This window comes from Limanda limanda, chromosome 2, assembly GCF_963576545.1.
Source record: "Limanda limanda chromosome 2, fLimLim1.1, whole genome shotgun sequence".
Taxonomy (NCBI): Eukaryota; Metazoa; Chordata; class Actinopteri; order Pleuronectiformes; family Pleuronectidae; genus Limanda; species Limanda limanda.
In genome coordinates this window covers 28,990,403-29,010,590 of record NC_083637.1, presented here as the reverse complement: position 1 = coordinate 29,010,590, position 20,188 = coordinate 28,990,403, and the positions used below count along the sequence as shown (strand labels likewise).

Genomic DNA, 20,188 nt, shown 5'->3' with positions numbered 1-20,188 from the left:
AAAACACAACAGTCGGCACGTATTTCAGTTTTTATTTTAAATAATATATCGTGAGATAAAGGCATAATGCTTCATTTTGAAGTTACAGAGCTCTCAAAATGAAGAGTGTGCTTCATGAAGCAAAGCAAACTTAAGCACAGAACTGCATAGACAATATCTTTAAATATTCTCAACGTATTCCGAGGCACCCAAATGCAACGCACAATGGTCCAGTTCTTCTTTTCAATATCTTTGGTGCCAAACGTGATACTTAGAATAAAAACTCTAGATCTAAGGTGTAACAGATAGCATGTGTTACACAACCCGAGTCGAGCTTTGAATATACACTGCAGTTTTAACTATTTACAAATACTGCCCTCCTCTGGTTAAGACAGGGAACCACTGAGACACTTGCTGAGTGTTGAGTGTGACTGCTGTTCGGATCACAGCATAATGCGTCAAGAATGTGGCAACATCTTTTGTCTGATATCATTTTTCTTCACATACAGAATGGACTGCAATGACAAAGACCCTCAAAATGAACACATTGTGGATATCTCTCAGTGCTGATGTTCTTTAAGTGCTGTAAGTGTCTGCAGTGCAAGCATTTAGGGATTGCATGACAGTTATTTAACAAGGGGGGGTGGGGTGAACAATGTATTTGTTATTGTTTGAAAAGCATGGACCTCTCTTCTCATATGTTCATTGGACCCATTGATAATGATAAAGAGAAAAAACTCAACACCCACCGCACAATTTTTTCTTTTTGTAATGTCACACTATTGAATAAACACGATTTATTTTGCCATCAACAACAAAGACTGCCCAAATAATTTACATTTGTGCACTCCAGTTTAAACTGCTAGTTTAGTAGCGTCCTACTACTGCAGATCTCAGCTGCATGCTTGCAATAGCTCACACTGTTCACACTGCTGACAGTGCACAGCTGTATGTATATGTCAGGGGGGTGTAAGACATAGGAAAATAATTTGTAATGATGAAATGAGCATTAAAAAATGAGATCAGGATCAACAGTGTAATAAAGTGACTGTACATGTAATACCAACTCGCAAAAATAGATTTAGTGTTAGTTCATACTGAAATGACTTCATAATGAAAAATTGCTTTCGAATAGTGGCAAAATTATTTATCAAATTTTCAGCATTTTACTATTATTTTATTTCATTAAATATCTATATTTTTTAACCAAGAACTGTAAATGTCACTGTATATGTCATATTTACATTATTTTATTGTTACATTACTGTAGTTGTACCTTCTCTTAAGATATACAATAAAGTGGAAGTTGGACCTGGGATTGTGTGGTAGTGACAAATGATGTGCTCTCTCTCATGAGATAACGCTAATTAATCAAGACTCAAGACCCTCCCCCCTAATCATTTCCACACAGGCCCCGACAGAAAACCTATTTAAAAAAGTCCAGCCTTAGTGATCTCTGACTCCATTTATCACTGTCTTTCTGTGCTCCCAGCCTCCTGTACGGAGAGTTAATTAGGATTAAATGCAGTAGTTGAAACAGTGACAGGGTTGAGAGACACGTGTTCTTCATTTGAGTTGGATGACAGAGACATTTTTGCATATTTAATTGTTATCCTCTGTAATGTAATGAAGTATGTGTGAGAAAAATGTGTTGTGGCTTTCTGAAACTGTAAAAAATGGCCCTATTTGATCACCACAAAAGCCAGATGGGTGAAGGTTTTGATGAGAAACTGTTTCAGTCATCAGTTCTGATGTAAAGTGAATATATATAATTTGAAATACATATTAAGCATGATGGTAATGTTAATATCCCAGATGTCAATGACAGATGCTGCTGCTGCACCTCCAGCATCACCTGCATCACCACAAACAGCTGCAAACCGGTGTTCGATCTGACCGACTGGTGACAGAGTCACTGTGTGATTGCCGGGATGCTGCGAGATCTCTTCATGATGAGACACACCTCCACGTCCGGGAGGCTGTCCTGTTTAGTCTGGGCACACCCCTCGTCTGCTGCAGCCATGTGCAGGTCGAAGCGCAGCGATACCGACTTCTTGCGCAGCTTGGGATTCCCTCTGAAGAAGGAGCCCTCCCACTGCTTTATCACCTTGTCAAAATTCTCCGTCCTGACAAGAAACGTTAGAAATCATGTATGTTACTCAAAAGTGATGATGATCACACATGATAAACCTCACATCATCAGTTCGAAAAGCAGTTGAATTTATGTTTTATATCTCTATTTTGTTTATTTTGTCTATTTTTCTTTGGTTTAGGAACATAACAAGATTTGTCTATCTTTCAATGTGAATGCCATTCAGATTATTATTTTCTTGTGACGACATTTTTTACTTTGTCAATGGCATGACTCAAAAATAAAAAAATATTTTATGTATTAATTTAGTCATAATCCAACTAAGTGATGCAGAATGTGTAATTACACATACAATAACACTAGGGGGCAGCAAGGGAGAACACTTCGATGCTGGAAGGTGTCAGCCAGTCGTGCCATGTATGGCTCTGTGTAACAGATACAATGTACCATAGAAAAATGCACATAATTCATGATATAACATGTAAGGCACAGAGTAGCCAAAACTCTGGGTCTTCCAAAACAAACTCAGTCAAACAAAATTCAAATTGATGCAAATCTCTGTGAACAGAAGAAGATACTCTCCAGAGGAAGAGAGCACTGTATTTGAAAGTGTGGCTCACCAAACAGGATACTCTGACTAACAGATAATTGTTTCGGCAACAAGGACAAGTTTGAACATATATAGATCATTTGTTTATTGGGCTTTTGGGAGTTGCAAAATAAATAAAAATAATAAATGAATTGTGCCATTGGAAGAATCATACAGGAAAGATTTTTGGACCATCAAGAAAAAATAAATTATGTCTAAAACACGCATGCAAACGCACACACACACACATGTATTTACATAATGATCCATGACACACATGCAAATTATCTCTACCAGCTGCAGTGTGTGTGTGTGTGTGTGTGTGTGTGTGTGTGTGTGTGTGTGTGTGTGTGTGTGTGTGGCTGGTAGATTTGTCTATTGGGCTTGAAGCATAGACAAAGAATTCCACCCTCGTCTCGCACAACAATAAGGTGCCATGCCCTCAAACTCCACACCAGGCAGGTGTCTCCACATCAAACACAAGCCCTTTAAAGGAAGAAAAATTCCCATGCGCTGTTATAATGACTTACTCATGGGAACCTGCAGCAGCCTGCTAAGTGTTTAATGGCTCGTAACTTGTTTAACGTGTAGGAGGAATGCCTTTGAGAGTTTACACATCTGCTACGCTGGACCAGACGTCACTGAGGTTGGGAGGGATTATCGTCATTATGAACTGATGAGTCAATGATAAACAAGAGGGGTAACTGAGATGATGAGGCTAGACAGGATTTAACCTGAAACTAATAACTGTATTTGTTAAAAATCATTCATGTGGTAAAGAAAGATCTGTACTCTAAAGTGATGCTGTTACGCCCTGCTAATAGAAACTGCCTACACTTCAGACTGAAGCAGAGGTGCTGACTGCAGGTCAATGAGGTGCACAAAGATCGATACTTACTCGATGGTGCCATGACCCTCAGCACTCTCCTGCATAACATTGCCTTGAAGAATCTCCTGAGTCTTCACAGTGGAGATGGGCAAATCTTTATCTTGCCACGGCTCTGTGAGAACAGACATTAACAACAAATCAAACATGACTGTAGCACTGTGTGTGTGCGTGCGAGTGTGTGTGTCTCTTACCTGTGAGTATCACAAGGCTTTGCTGTCTGCGCAGTATGCTTCTCTTCATCCCATTCTCTGCAGGGAGGAGTGATGGTATTTCAGGCAGAGGCTCAGACTTGGGCTCATCAGGAGTAACAGCAGGGTCACTAAAACTGTTCTCCAGCCCATTCTCCTTCGGCTCCACCACAGAGGACCTCCAGAGTCGCAGACCCATCGACGGCCCGTCGCGACCCATGTACCTGCAGCCACAGACACAGCATACTGAGTTATCATAGCCAAAAGAATATAAGTGTGTATGTCATTGATAGAACACCCGCTTGAAAAATGTTCAACTTTCTGGCTTTCTTGATGTGTATACAGGAAGGGTGATGTTTTAATGTTCTATCAGATTCTGCATGTGAATATGTAGAATCTGTAGGTGAGGGACAACATTTGTGGCTGGAAGCCTCTTGTTTCTGTTTGATTAACCACTGTGTGATTTTCACATTTGAGACGGCTCTACTTACAGGCCTTGTGGAGGGCAAAAGAGAGAAACTAATTGATGGAAAGGAGCAGCTTACTCCTTTAATTCATCTTAATTACTATGAATATGTTGATAAAGATTAGCCAAAGTGTTGTCTGGACCTATAACAACCTACAAGCAGAATTACAGACATGTGTGCTTACACCAACAGCGAGAGTATTGTGGCAATAATCATCCTGCATCAATAATGCTGACTAGGGCATGTTGGGGATGGCCCGAGATAGACAACCCTGCCAGAGTCTGACAGGCAATTAAACCATGAAACAGCAGTTAGAAGGAGGATGTGAGTGAGGAGATGTAGCATCCCATACAAGATTTGTCTGCATCCTTGCAGGCCAATGGATAAATGGACTGCAGATGGAGGATTACAGAAAGTCTGTGTGTGTTGCATTATACTGGCCTCTGTTTTATACTGAAGATACCTTTAATGGTAACCGCTGGGATGATACCTGAAAATCTAAGTGAATTTGTTTCTGGGTCTTCTTGAATACTTAACATTCTCACTTATAGGAAGTGTGCGCTCTTGCTACTTCACCAGCCTACATACAGGTGGATAAACAATGGTTATGTTTATATTTAGTGCTTCTCATTGTGTGTAATCTTACGATCTAAATGTAATTGCTGGTAGCAGCATAGCTTAGAGTACCACCTGCTGATCATGGTAAGGGGAGGATCGTGAATCATAGAATATTGTGAAACCAAATCATTGGTAGGACTGTATATTGTGTCATCCACACGCATGTGGATCTTCATGAGAGAAAAACATGACAAATAACAGCTGTATAATACTTCTCTAAAGGGAAACTTTGACAACATATTGATGGTCTTCAAAGGGTGAAGCCAAATAATACCCAACTATTACTCTATGGGGCTCATATTTTACACCTTTCTGGGATTTCATTTGAGGTATTGGTACCCCTAGGATGATATATCAGTGGTTTAAAGTCAAAAAAACTATTACACCGTCCTCATGTTTGTTCAAGTTTTAGAAGGTATGTAGGAGTAACGTCCCGAGTTCCAAAACGGAGTTTCAATATGGAGTAACTTCCAGGTTGCAGTGTTTCTTCAGTGTTGTTTGTTGTGGTTAGCCTGTGGTGTGGAGGGCTGGTGGTGGGGAGCGGGGGAGGTGGGTTCGGAGGCTGGACTGGTACCGGCTGGGTGAGGCTGAGAGACGAGCGCGATCCCGAATGACATCATAGGGGGGAGGAAGTACGCAACGAGACGTTTCAATAACATATTTGTTAGAATGGACTCAGTCAAAAAGTCCTTTCAGTTAAGGTTAATTTGGCTAAAGCATTCATGTATTTGCCTCATACATGTAGAAGTAAAGAAATTCCTCTGAGCCTCACTGTAGTTTGTGTTTAGTTCCAAGTACCAAAGTAAGGATACTACAACAGTGCAGAAAATGGGCTAACACACATAAAATTATACTCACTGTCAGCGTGTTAGCATTTGACTCAAAGTCTGCCCCATTACAGGTTTACAGAGCTGCTTGCAAGGCTGTAGACACAGATTAAGTTATTTTATCTTATATTTTGATCAAATATGTGTGAAACTACAATATCAATAGTCTTTGCAAAGTCTGAATTATCAGTTTGATCTTTTCTATGTTGTATTTGGTTACTTGGCAAACAAAATTCACAAATCTTTGTGGTTTCATGTGAAAGACTCTTTTCACTGTGTCAGGAAGCTCTCTTCTTGTATTCCTCACACAGCCCTTTGAGCATTCACTTGCTCCCCACTCACTCACCACCCTTCTTGAATAAGACCTAACAATGCAGATTTCAGAAGTCACTTCCTGTCTCTCCCTGCATCAATGACATCAGTCAAAGTCAGATTCTGAGTGAAAAGCATCTGCAATCTAAAGAAATAAGGAAAACCAAAAGTGGCAAATCAATCCCCTGTAACCCTCTAAAAGAGTCATACAACAAAACTACCCTCCTCAAACTACAGCCTGACAATCAAAGGAGTGATACAGAAAAGGTGTTAAATTGCCCTGGAGTTCACTCTGAGTTGTCTACCCAATGTGAAGATAATTAAAGGCCATGCTAAAAGAATGGAATATTCCCTATTGAAACAGCTTGATGAATGTAAGACTGGAGTTTATCTTTATATCTGATTACAGACAGAGCTAGATTTATATGTTATAAATCAAGAAGAAGCAAGAATGTCGTCCTCTGTATGTATAACTACCTTAGATATACTGTAAACATTTAATTTCCAGACACTGTTACATGTCATGTACTACATGTTGTTTTGGTCTTCTCTTTTACAGCCTAAGTCTGTCTCAGCCTGCAATTAGTGGGGATAATTTGTTTCTATCCAGATTAAGTCTCTAATCCATAACAGAATAGTAGGATTTAACCAAACTCTAGACGAAGGAGCATGACCGACCTGTTTGACAGCTAAATAAAGGAAACGATTAAGAAACAATTTTGTTCACTTCGTAGTTAAATGAAAGGGAGATGTTTCTTTGTTGAGTTATCTCAGCGAGCGAGTGTGTCTGTAAAGTTTATTTCTTGTTGCTTCATATATAAAATGTTTCTCTTTTTCCTACTGTTCCTTTTGACAGTTTGTGAAGGCGGTGCTGGAAAAGTCTATGGGGAAACACCTTTAACTAAAAAGTAAAAAGGAATTTCCTGGTTGACACTGAAGCCACAAAATTCCAAGTGAATGATTTATGTCTCTTGTCCTCACCTTCCCTCTTCACACTCCAGGAGGCGTCGGTAAGTGGCAATTTCTCGCTCCAGCCTCATCTTGGTGTTGAGGAGCTGGCTGTGGCGCTGACGCTGGGTGGAGAGCCCGCCCCTCACCTGCTCCAGCTCGCTCTCCAGCCCGACAATAACCTGGGAGAGGTCCTGCAGCTGGCTGGAGTACATCTGCTGGGTGTTATGCAAGGAGCTCTCCAGGCCTTTCTCCTGGATAGCAAGAGACAACAGCTGTCAGCATCATGACTGGACATTATATATGTGGTCAAATAATTATGTTATAACTGAGAATTTTATAAAAAAAGAACGTAATCCCTAACTGGCTTCCCAGCACAGAGAGTGCAACAGTACAAATCCATGTTTCTAGATGTGAAATGCTGCTAAAATGTAACCATATTCAATATTCAATTGATTATTAGTTCATTGTTATAACATAAGTCAATTGCCACAAAATGTAAATGTAATACCCACCACTGAATATTATAGAATGATTAAAATGTATTCAAAACATTTTATTAATCTGTTTTTGGATTATTTTACAATGCAGTTGAGTGCATTGTAAACAGTTTGGTACATTTTAGTCAGACAGAGTTTCTACCACTTTTGTCCTTACTGAAATATGTTTATTGGATGGAGATTACGTTTTGTTAGACATTCATGCTCCCTGGAGGATGAACCCTGACTTCAGTGATGTGCTGACTTTTCTGCGAGCACCACCACGATATAACATCTGTGGATTTGAGAGAAATGTTCCAACAACTATTGAATACGCTGTTTGGCCCTCTACAAAATAACATATACAACTTTCACGAGAAAAGACAGTGTCTATATAAATGATATGTTTCAAGTATTTATACAAAATAAATAATTGAAACATTGAGATCATTAGGAGAAGTGCTATCAGTGTGATAGCTGGGAAAAATGGTAGGTTACTGTAGGTTGTCTTACCAAAGCATGCAGGGTCTCAATCTCCACCTGCAGGGAGTGCCACTGCTTCCTGGCCTCTGCCAGCTCGGCCCGCGCCTCCCTCAGCGCGGCGCCGCCGAGGCTCACCTGAGCCCACGCTGCTTCCTCCTGGGGGGTTAGGTGAGAAGGGAGAGATTTTGAAAGAGGCCCAAGAACCCAGCACCACCACTGCCACCACATTCACTCTCAGCCAAACGTGAAGACACACACACACACACACACACACACACACACACACACACACACACACACACACACACACAAACACAAACACAAATTTAACTTCTCACAGTCAAACACAACACCAGTCGTCAACCTTGTGATAAGATGTAAGATATGCTAACTCTGGTGCAGAATGTGCTCATGTTCATTTCTAGTAGACATTCATGCATGTATTAGATACATGAAACAGGCTTGATGAGAATCACATGCAGCCACTGAAAGATTTCCCACTGGACTATGTGGTTGTGTTGGTGGTGTGCGTTTCAGTTTGCTAAACAGAAAGTGGAGCAGACACCCGGGTGTGCGAGTACACACAGCTGTACAAGCTGCACCGAGACACTGTACAGCTGTCAGACATTTCACACTCTCTGTCCTCGCCCCACCTCAAATGCAGTGGAGCGGTGTGGCTTCCTCAGAACACCTACGGCAATGTTTTGACAGTAAATAAAGATGATTCATGTTATGAGTAATTTTCCATTTTCTGTTTTACCTCATTAATCATTCATAATCTAATTGTATAATTACATGACAAGGAAATTAGACAGATAACATCTGACATTACTTATAAGATTGGCAAACAAAAATCGTTATCAGACAATTTTTTATTATATACGGTTAAGTTGGATTTCTTGGGATCCTTTACTTAAGTAAAAATATCTACTCCTCACTATGAAAATAATCTGTTACAAATGAAAATCTGCTTTCAAGATGTCTGTGTATAAACTGATGAAAAACTGCTGGAGTTTGTGCACACTGTTGCTGATTGAGAGTTTATATTATACCATTACAGAGATTTGAATAAAGGTGCCCTGTGGAGGATCTGACAACTGCTTATGCTATGTTTTTAGAACAGGGCCCCTGCTTTTGTTTGTATCCTATACACGCTGCACAAGCATGATGAGACACACACGCCTGTCACCGGTTTCACACTGTTGTGTCACACTGATGGCAGCAGTTATAATAATTATCAGACCACAGGGATTCACACAATGTTTATGTGAAAAACACTTAATGTAAGCGTAACTTTTGTTTGTTTACAGTAATACTCCACATTACAGCTTTAAGATTAAAAAGAGTTAATGTTGCTGAAATTGATGATGACTGTATCTATTTGGTGATATATGGTGTCTGTATCTAGGTTTAGATTCTTCACTTCACTGTCTGCACATACTTTACCAACTCATGGAGTAAAGAACACAGAGGGCAGCATCTTTCCCTAAGCACTATCATAACACCATAGTATACAACGGATTGTACGTTAATAAACCCAGTATGACATTCCCAAAAGACAGGACATCATTTCAAAGTGGCTGACAACTTGAATGTCAGCCATGGTAATTATATCTACCACACAGGCATTTGACTGCAGCATTGTGTTAACGTTAACCTTAGTGGATCTGATATTAATAACACTGTTTTATAAAAGATGCTCTGATTTAGCACTGTGGTGGCTTGGAGCCCGTGGTCACTGTCAGACCAAAGTCGTTGTGCTGTGGCACAGGAACAGTGACATAATAAAGATGTCCAAACCTCGGGGCCAGGTGGCAAAAATAACAAAAAGCTACTTTTACTAGATAAAGGATTCAAATCTGCAAGTCCTACAGATTTGAATCCTGTTCCTACAGATGAGAAGGCATGGGTTGTTGTTTGGCTCATGCATATTTAATGAAGATCAGGAATAATAAAGACAGTAGTGGCAGATCAAATTTTGTTACACACTACTGAAATAGTGTTTAGCACTAAATGTAGTAGTATTTAGGTGAAGTGATTAGAAAAGGAGGAGAAAGTCATACAAAACAGAAAATCTGCAAACAGACACACAGAGAAAGGACCGAGAGTCACAGTGTCTCTTAATTCTCCACCTTTTCACCACAGTCATCAAACAGCCCACTTACCATTTAAATCAAGTGGAGCACACAGTACATCTGTCGGCCTTACCTCGGAGAGTCTGGAGTTGGTATTGAGGGTGTGTCTGACTGGCAGTGGGCCAGCACAGCATGAGAGAGGCACAGAAAAAACAGCTCAGTGAAGATTCACAAGGATGACGAGGATGATACATACCTCAGTAAGAGCTCCTCTGTGTGTTCTGGTTGCTGCTGCTGCTGCTCCAGCACCAGAGTGGCTGGGCCCGACCAAGCCTGGAGGTGGATTTGCCACGGTCCCAAGGCCGTGGTGTCTCTCGTCTGGGCCGGGAAATCTGTTATGGTCGCACTGCGCTCTGATTCGGTCGAGGAGCTGGGTGAGCTCCATCCCTGTGCCATGCTTCTCCTCCCCTCCTTTTGCCGTAGATGATGCTAACAGGGCATCGCAGGAGCCGGCCCGCTGCAGCTGCAGAGCATGGGCTGCCTACAAACAGCCAACCAGAGGGAGCAAGAGTGGGTGGGAGGGGGGGACAGGGAGAGAGGGAGAGAGGGAGAGAGAGCATGAGAGGAGAGTGAATGATGTAAAGAGAGGGAGAGACACTGAAGAAAATAAAAGCAGAGAGATGGAATTAGTTTGTGAACATATTGTTGAATAGATGCAAAGGACAAAAGGAGGGCAAGAGAGAGGAGTGTGTGTGTGTGCGTGTGTTTGTGTGTGTTTGCGTGTGTGTCTATGACAGTGGGCAATGAGGCAGTCATCGCAATGCAGAGGCAAGTGAGCAAAATCATTATTCAGCCCTACATACGTGCATGTTCGTGTGTGTGTGTGTGCAGGACAAATTACAGTAGTAGTGGAAATAATCTGTTACAAATAGGAGGGGTGGTGGTATTAGTCAGCAAGACTGAGAAAATGAATAGAAGGAGGTGGGAAATGAAAAAAAAGAGAGAGGAGGATGAGGTCAGAGATGAGTGGAGGCAGAAGATGCTGTCAAATGCAAACGTGCGCACAAACACACGCACACACACACACTTAGCATTTAGCACAACATTATCGCAAAACACTAAGTGCATCCGAGGCTAATGGAGCAAAACATAATGAGTTAATGTTATCAAGCTAAAATTGTAACCTAATAATGGCGCAAGAAGAAAAGTTTAGGGATCACGTTATTATTACAATTCATCTAGAATGGTACCTGTACATGATCTTCTGTAGAAAATATCATGGCAAGCCAGGGAATAGTTGTTGAAATATTTAAGTAGGGGAACTAGCATATTACATATTATTATATAATAATAACACATTTATAATACATATTTCAACCAATGTTTCCAGCACTCACCACTCATGGGTCTAGTGGGCCTGTACCATAATCCTATTAATAACTGGTCAATATTGTCACAGCTTTGATGGAACAACTACACAGTCAGTTACTGAGCTGTTGTTCAAACTTCTCTGGTCCAACCTGCTCCACTACCAGCCTGTGTTTTAATGCAGTGTTTGTTATAGCCAGTGATAGTGACATTGGGTCTTAAACTTATTAGCTACCACATCTTGAGTGGAAGACAACAATCCTATCAGGTGTCAAAGGCAAATGATCAATCATGTCCAACATTGTCCACAACTCAATCTCCAGCCAACTTCACAAAGAAGTTTGAACCCTGTAATGGAAAAATTAACTAAGTATGTGTGAAACCTATGTTGTAGTTGGAAAGTAAGTTTTTGTAGCTCTGTAGCCTTTGGGCCTTTATGACCTTTTTACATACATGTACAAACTGTTCAAATAAGTTTATGACCTGGACTGTTTTAATAGTCTGAACTGTGTATGACCTGAAAACTGTTTGACACTTTAGACTTCCCAAAGAACTGAATGTATGTGTGCTTATCTCCAAAGGAAACACATGTAAATCAGTTGTCTGTGTTTAGATGGCTCTCTCCCTGCGCCTACAGAACCAGTCTGGATTGGCTGAGAGAGATAGCCTTAGTCCTCCTATATAAGATCCTTGTGTTTGACTGTCCTGCATCTTCACTCTGAGACGCTTGTGGTTTCCCTGTGTTGATCCTATTGCAGAAAGCCCCTTAATAAATACACGTAGATAACTTTGTTGCTTCCAGCCTCTTGTATCTCCAGATTACCATCACAACCCTCATCGCCAATTATGTCTAATGTCAGCATTACCTCAGTCGACCTTGCCGTGGCCCGCTTGTTTAAGACACTGCATCTGACCTAAAACACATTTTGTACATTTTCCAGCCCCCGGGATTATCAAACTCACAAAATCCTCGACCAACAAAGGTTTCAATAATAGAAGGGATTATTCATTTATTATTTTCAAATTATATTCTTGTTCTCTCCCAGTCTTACTTGGTAGCACATACTCCACTATCAGGCTGTCATTGTAAAGTATCCATTATTCATCCTTTAACTATACTGCTTATCTTTTGAGGGTCACAGGTCACCCATGGTCCAACTGACCTAATCTGTAACTACATGTCTTTGGACTATGGGAGTACCTAGAGGAAACCCACACACTGGGAAAAATATGCAAACCCCACCCAGACCCCTTGATTGGGTGTCCAAAGACTGTCTGGAAAGGAACAATAAAGCTCGACTTCCTGAGGAAACTGAGGAGCGTCGGGCTGCCCCGGAACCTCTTCATGAACTTTTACAAATGCACAGTGGAGACCATCCAGATGTACTGCAGCACAGCAGGGTATGCCAGCGGCACCACGAAGGAGCAGACAGCTCTGCAGACGGCCATCAGAATGGCCCAAAGCATCATTTGAGCAGTGGATGGCAACTATTAGGGCCTGATGTTGGTGCAGACCCTAAAATGTTATCCATGACCCAGCCCACCCTGCTCAACACTTCTAACAAGAGATACAGGACAACACACATACACACACACACGCAAACACACACACTCAAAACCAGCATCACCCACAAAGCTAAATTGGTGACCAGCTTTAACCCACTGACTGAGCTGTCCATCTTGCAACCTTGATTACTTATGCTGATAATTCATTACCCTTGAATTAAATTAAAAGGGGTTGATTTGCACGTTAATCTAGACCAGCGGTGCAGACAGGGGGTATGTGTTCGGGTGTAGGGGTAAGAGTTAATGGCAAAATACTGTTTCCTGAATATTATGTTGAAAAATTTAAGTAATTCATTTAGATTTCTGATTTTATTCCTAATTTTTATTTTTCATTATTATCTGCCTTACATGTGTACGTGTGTATTTATGTTTTCTGATTTTTTTTTCAAAGAAACGATGAAAAGCATAATTCAAGAGATTACAGACTTAGATTAAAGGAAAGCATAGAAAAGATGTCATAAAGGACATTTGGAGTATATTTAGTGACCTCAAACTCCCGGTGCGTCTCCTGCAGCTCTGTCATGGAGCGGTGGACGTCTGCTTGCAGCATCATGCTGCTCTGGTCTGCCTTCCTCTTAGTCTCCCTGAGCAGAACCACCTGTTGCTCAAGACGTTGGGTGTTCCGCTCCTCTGTCTCACACCTACAATGTCAACAGCTGAGGTTATTTACTGAGCCATCAGTCAGTGTTCATAGTTAATCATTTAACCCATAGTACATCAATCACACGTAATGCTCAGATAAAGAAAACACAAATGATCAAGATGATCAAGAGGACACATTCCCAGTCTTTAGATATTAACTATATCGTGAGGCTGTGTTCCATAAATCACATCTACTAGAATGAAGGATTTTAAAAGACCTTGACACCATCCTCAGTGTGTCATAAACACAGTCCAGAGTTTCACACACACTCAGCTGGGCAGGACATGCATCAGGTGGAGCTATTCTTATAGAATATAGGAAAAGATGGTGAATATCCCTTGGAAGTTTGAAGGTCTTCTGCACAACTTAAGCTCCCAACAACCAGTAGTGTAAGTAGTGTAAGCAGGTGTCAATGGCCGGAACAGGGGTATCTATTTGTTACCGCTGTCCATCATGGGTTAATGGTTGGCAGCGGAGGTGGTGCTGGGGCTCGGTGTCAGTCTGCATAAACACATAAGTGAAAGTGCCGACGCAGCACAAAGCCCTGCCTGGATTTGTATGCATGTTGGCTCACAGGAGCAGAAACTGGCCAGAGTTTGATAACAGATGACTGGAAAAGCATTGCAACAGCATGAAAACAGGAAATATGGGATAAGTTATTCTGCAACTTTGCTTCGTGTACTGAGATGTTTTATGGGGCAGTAATGCCACATCAGCGTGTATTTCATTTTTTACTGATTAAAACCCCCAAACCTCCAACCTTTCTCACTGTACCTGATCACTCAGGGCCCAAACTCCATGAATGAGTGTAGGCTAATGGATGCTATCTCATGCCGGATATACTGACTATTCTGACTTATCTGGTTTGGACTGTATTGGGTGATGAAGAGGAACGTTAGAGCTTTCAGGAAAACTACAGGCAAACCCAGCTGACCTGGACTGAATGGCAGAAGCTCTGGACTTCATGGTGTCAGACTGTAATGCCAGCTGGGCATTCTCCATCAGTAGTTTACCAACCTGAAAGAAAAACAAAGTACAACACAACACCATCAGATAAGATCATGGAAGACAATGTTCAGTTTTTCAGATGTCAAAGTGACGATGATAAGTGGATGAGGTGGGCTGCGCTGTGGCATTAGGTATGTTGAAAAGAGAATTGCAATAAATCAAAGTAATGTGTAAAGTGAAGTGGTATATTGTATTGCAGGTCCTACATCACCACATGTAAATCTTACACATGCAAGTAACTTTTCAGTTCCATCGATATGTTTGTTTTCTACATAATAATTGAATTGACCTTCTTTCCAGCAGAGTGACAGTGAACCAGCATGAACAATACCAGGGATTTCACACTGAAGCTGCTATACGGAATTTGTGGATCACTCAACATGTGCTGTCTGGTGAATAGTCACCTCTGAAAGTAGAAAACATGAATCCTAATTATGAAATAATAACTATTTATTATCTTTTTGTAAAGATATGGGGCATTTTTTACTTTATTGATAGGACAAGCATGAAATGGCGAGAGAGCATGGAAGAAGACACGTCACAAACAGCAGGGTCTGAAGCAAACCTGCAGCCACTGCAAAGGGGGTCAAGTCTCCGTATGTGGAGCACTCACTCTACAAGGCAAGCTAGCAGGTGCCATAACTGTATTTCTGTTCAAATCTTACTTAATTTGCTTCTCTGTTATCCTTACCTCACCTGCATGCTCAAATAGTCAGTGCTAAGATGGTACATATTGAGTAAATAATACATGTGCCAAAACTTCCTCAAAAATTCAGTTTCATTCGTCTCTTTACAAAAGCCCCAAACCGTCTTTGGATTCCAAGGAGGAATCCAAGCACAAAGAAAGGAGTCTCCTATTCTCTTATCACGCACATAATAAGGCAACACACCTTAATTTCCCTTTTGTTTTTTTTATGAGTGCAGCACTTTCAGGACGGCACACACCCACGTCGCGCGAAAGACAAATATAGCATGGAATATTCCATACTATTACAACCACGACTATTATGTGGATGTTGGGTTACACCTTCTTTAAGCCCTTGTGAGACGAAGGAATCTTAACATTGACATGTTCTCCTTTTTAACGTCTTAAAGGCTGATTACGCATCAATGAGTAAGCCGGGTAAAGAAAACACAAATTTGAAACAGCACTCCAGAAGAAAAAGAGGAACATAATCCTGTATGTTAACAAGAAGGCATTGAATACGTGCACAAAAACACTAGCAGAGTTTGATCGTGTCAGAGTCACAGGCTTGTCTGCCAGACGTTGAGATGAGTGACGTGGTGAGCAACAAGACACTGGTGAGTCATAAAAACAGCTAGTCATGCACTTCAAGCAGTACGCGACACTAAAACCATGGGAGCAGCAGAAAACCATCAAGTCGAGTCATGTGAGCAACCGTAGTGATTGCGTGACGATATTGGTCTTAAAGTAATAAAGAGTTCCACATTCTTTCTGTGTGTGACAGACGGCATTGTTGCTGCGTCTCTCTGGCTTTGATCCAAGAGTAACGACACAAATATCTGATCCTAATCCTCTGAAGCAAGTTTCTTTGATGTGGCTTTAACTCTCTCTTTCTACCTCGAGGACTTTTGTACAATCTGAGAATTATGTTTACTATATCGCTCATGATTTACCCCAGTCAAATTGGTTAAGATCAAGTTATGTCAACTTTTAGCTGAAGTTTCAGTAACCATTGGGCATGCTAATGGTTGTTAAAAATGTCAAAATGATCAATAATCAGCAGCAATAGCCCCAAAGCAATGCTTAGCCTGAAACCAGGGTGGCACCGCTGCCATTTCTCCTCACCTTGACTTCAAGTGAACATGTATATGAGGCAGTTCCCATGATGTTGCTTGAGGCTGTCATTAACCACAACAATCCACTGTGTCTGTGTTTTTATTGCAGTCATTGTTTGATATGCACATGCTTATGTTCTCTGCCAGACAAGGAGGATGCCAAAAGCCAAGCATTATCATAAAACCTGAGTGCAATTAATTCTGTAGCGCGGCTAATATACATAGAGATTGTGCCTATATGTCTGGCAAAGAGATACGCAATTTCCAACCTTTTTTAAGAGTTCTGCTGATTTCAAATGATCACCTACTGATAACGAATTTCAACAAGTGTAAGTCTAACCTGGCCACGGAGCTCCGTCAATGCATGTTCCTGTTGGGACCACTCCTGGGAGCGTGAAGCATTCCTGGTCCCCCAGTTGGCTATCTGATCCTCCAGCTGCTGGTTGGCCTCCTGAAGCCTGTTCACCTGCTCCAGGAAGCCCTTCAAACGTGTGTTCAGACCCCACATGGTCTGACTCGAGCCCTGCAGCAAGTCCATGGAGACCTGAGAGACTGCACACTCAAATCTATCCAGGTACACACAACGAGCCGCTGACATTTCCACACAGTCCAATGACTACTTGTGCCTATGATGGTCATAACATTCAGATGATATATGACTGGCCAATTTGCTGCAGAATGCACACACAGTAATACAAAGTTAAAGCTTTCACAGCAAACAAACTGCCACCCAGTCAGAGATCACACCGACACGCCAGAGGCGTTTACTTTGTAAATGTTTACCCAGCGATACTCACCGACAGCTGAGTGACCTTCAACAAATACAGTGCAGTAAATGTAGTAACTGGTAGCAAAAGTCCCTTAGTCTGTTTGTCTGGTCACACTGAGCCGATCCACCAGTCACCACAGCTTAGCCACATTCCTCTAGAAGAAGCTGGTCAACACTTTTTCCCACTGTGTCGCAGGTCATCAGCAGTAAGCCTCTGAGACAGAGCAAGCAGGCTGCCATTAGCCTGCCAGGATCACTGCTATATCAACCTTTAGTCTTCGGTGTCAGCCACGATCAGGATGGTCCTCCCTGTCCCATCTCACTCCCTGGGCACCATTCGGGAGAGGGGAGAGCGGTGGAGTAAGTACTGGACACAGTGCTTACATCACCAGCACTCTGGGGCCCTTTGTACTCTCTGATCCAGGATTACTGAGCAGCTTTCAAACAGAGAGCAACACAAACTGTGGAGGGAATGTTCAGGGAAACACAGTGGCAGGATCCGTGTGTGAGTGTGTGTATTTGAGTGGGGCTTTAATAAGAGGTTACATGTACTGTAATTAAAGTGACGTCCACCTAGACTGTGTACTGAAGTCAAGTAAAACACACTTTGTGCAGCATTGCATCTTGCTCAATAACTGGTTTCAGAGAATAATTGAGAGTTTGTGTCTGGAGCAAAGGTTTTGTTAAATATTTTCATGCTGCTCCAATGTTTAGTTGAATAAAATAGACATCCATAAAATGTCCAAGGTGCTAATGGTCAATTCTTACAAAAACAAACAAAAATAAAAACAACATTTAAATCGGTTGTTTAATGACACTTGACTGACGTGTCATTTAGTGAATAACACCATACAATTCTTAAATACCAGATACTGATATCGTCACTGCTTATGCAAAACTATGTAATGAACAGTGTTCAGCTACATATGGAAGTCACAGGCTAATGCTAAAATTAGCATAATTGTCACGTAGTAGTTTATCTGTGGGTCATGCTAGAACCAGGATTTGTTAATGAATCAGCTGTCGAGCTGCAAACACATGAAACACTTGAGGGAAACATTTTAATGCTTCTCAAGCAGAAAAGCACTCAAAGCTACCAACATGTAAGTAAGCAAGCTAGCTAGGTCAGTCCCTAACTTCAAAACGAGTTCTGACAATTGCCGAATGATCGTATGTCACAAGTTGGTTTAATAAGAAGGAAAGCTGTAACCAAACTAATGGCCGAGAACAGGTTCCTCCATTTTGGACCCTCTGCTCCTTACCTCAAACATCAGCAGAAGAAAGATGATTCACTATTTGTGAGTTACACAATGTCTATCCAGCCATCCATTATCTATAGCCTCGACCTTGGACAGGTGTCAACCAATCACCTTCATGTGCTACTTGTGTTACCAGACTGGCATACATGTGGAACCTTTTGCTTAAGATATCAATATTTTTCATTTGCAATTTAATGTTGTAAGAGGAAATGTTTTTAGTTCTTCTTCTTCTTCTTCTTCTTCTTCTTCTTCTTCTTCTTCTTCTTCTTCTTCTTCTTCTTCTCATAAAGCTTATATACAGTTGCAATCGGAAATATTCAACCCCCTCACCTCAATAGACATTATAGTGATGTGGATGACAGATAATGACAATAAATGACAAAAAAACTCATCAAACAATAAAAGATACCTCTCAATTGGAATGTTTGCCCATTTTTAACGTGCAAATGCCTCTAGCTCAGTGATGTTTTATGGCTTCCGTGCTGCAACTGCCTTCTTTAAATCCAACCAAAGATTTTCAATCGGATTTAAATCTGGTGACTGAGAAAGCCACTCCAGGACGTTCCAGGATCTTTTTCTCAACCAAGCTTTGGTTGACTTGTCGGTGGGCTTTGGATCATTGTCTTTCTGGAAAGTTCTGTGAATCCATGATGCCATGTACACGATCAAGATTGCTAGTTCCTGCTGCCGAAAAACAGCCCAACATCATCAATGACCAACCTCCATGCTTGACTTTGGGGATGGTTTTCTTCTAGTCATAAGCCTGTCCTTTTGCACGCCAGACATACCGCTGGTCCATATGTCCAAACAGTTCCAGTTTGGTTTCATCAGTCCAGAGAACTGTCACCCAAAACTCAGTCATCTTATCCAAATTCCTCCTGGCATACTCTAGTCGACTTTTGATGGTCCTTGTGGTCAAGAGCTGAGTGCGTCTTGGAGTCCGGCCATGGAGTCCTTGTTTATTCAGTGCACATCTTATAGTTGCCACTGAAGCACTTGTACCAGCCTTCATCAGGTCATCCTGTAGGTGTCTTGCAGTCACATGGGGGTTTATCTGAGTTGTTCTGACTTAGTTGCTGAGGGCCCTTGATGAAATGTTGGGCTTTCTTCCATGGCCAGGCAGGTTTGAAGCTGCTCCAGAAGTATTAAACATCCTTATAATGTTCCCAACTGTGTCTCTTGGAATAACATTTTTTGGGGAAATATTCTTCTACCCAAGGCCTTTCAGGTGTAATGAAATAATTTCCTCTCTCAGCTTTTCTGCAAGCTCCTTTGTCTTTCCCATGATTGCAACTCACCTTGAATACCTTCATGGGTGGGGTTTATATATATGAATATCACAGCTGCAGCAAATTAAGGATCAGTAAAGAGTTCCCAAAGGCTTAATTATGTTTCAACTCCACTTTAGGACAAAAAAACTGTCAGACAGCTTTTAAAACCACAATATTATATAGGGGTTGAATAATTGTGACATGGCTATCTCAACAAAATATACTGCTACACACAAATACTACTGATGGCTGATGGAGATCAACATAGAGTTCCATAAAGCAGCAGGTTGAGTGAACGCTGGCGGGATTAGCTGCCGCTGCTCTCCGGTTGTTTTTAATGATTTTATGATTATTTGCACAGTTTGCAGCAGACCATCTACTCTCGGCGAACGTGGTACTGTTTGATTCTATCCTGATCCTACTGTCAATACGATCGGTTTTATCAGTATCCTGTTTTAGTCTGCTCAAACGTACATGTAGCGTGTTGGCTTCTTCTCACCTACCCACTGCTCCTGCTCCTGCTACTCGGTGAACGAGGCATCTGCCTATTCGTCGTGT

At 41.4% G+C, this 20,188-nt stretch overlaps 1 protein-coding gene across 3 annotated transcripts; it reads right to left on the bottom strand.

The window, feature by feature from the left end:
- Nucleotides 1–18: 18 nt before the first annotated feature.
- Nucleotides 19–17,465, bottom strand: krt222 (keratin 222). 3 transcript variants are annotated; one of them, XM_061094096.1, is made up of 10 exons: nucleotides 17,129–17,465; nucleotides 16,672–16,897; nucleotides 14,458–14,540; nucleotides 13,368–13,521; nucleotides 10,203–10,487; nucleotides 7,902–8,027; nucleotides 6,943–7,163; nucleotides 3,741–3,961; nucleotides 3,559–3,661; nucleotides 19–2,105 (listed from the first exon to the last, which is right to left on the bottom strand). In XM_061094096.1, the coding sequence occupies exons 2-10, from the start codon at nucleotides 16,867–16,869 to the stop codon at nucleotides 1,892–1,894; spliced, it is 1,605 nt and encodes a 534-aa protein (XP_060950079.1). In that variant the 5' UTR covers nucleotides 16,870–16,897; nucleotides 17,129–17,465; the 3' UTR covers nucleotides 19–1,891. The 3 variants fall into 3 exon arrangements, with proteins under 3 accessions (XP_060950079.1, XP_060950088.1, XP_060950070.1); XM_061094105.1 differs by having other exon boundaries at nucleotides 16,672–16,854; XM_061094087.1 differs by lacking the exon at nucleotides 17,129–17,465 and having other exon boundaries at nucleotides 16,672–17,103.
- Nucleotides 17,466–20,188: the final 2,723 nt, after the last annotated feature.

What these genes read in the sequence shown, in the direction of transcription:
- krt222 (XM_061094087.1), bottom strand. Translation starts at nt 16,929, where the DNA reads ATGTCAGCGGCTCGTTGTGTGTACCTGGATAGATTTGAGTGTGCAGTC. An exon ending in AGACGCACCGGGAGTTTGAG is followed by an intron (nt 10,488 to 13,367) that starts GTCACTAAATAT and finishes GGCTGTTTGTAG; the next exon opens with GCAGCCCATGCTCTGCAGCT. An exon ending in ACAGAGGAGCTCTTACTGAG is followed by an intron (nt 8,028 to 10,202) that starts GTATGTATCATC and finishes CTAACCCCCCAG; the next exon opens with GAGGAAGCAGCGTGGGCTCA.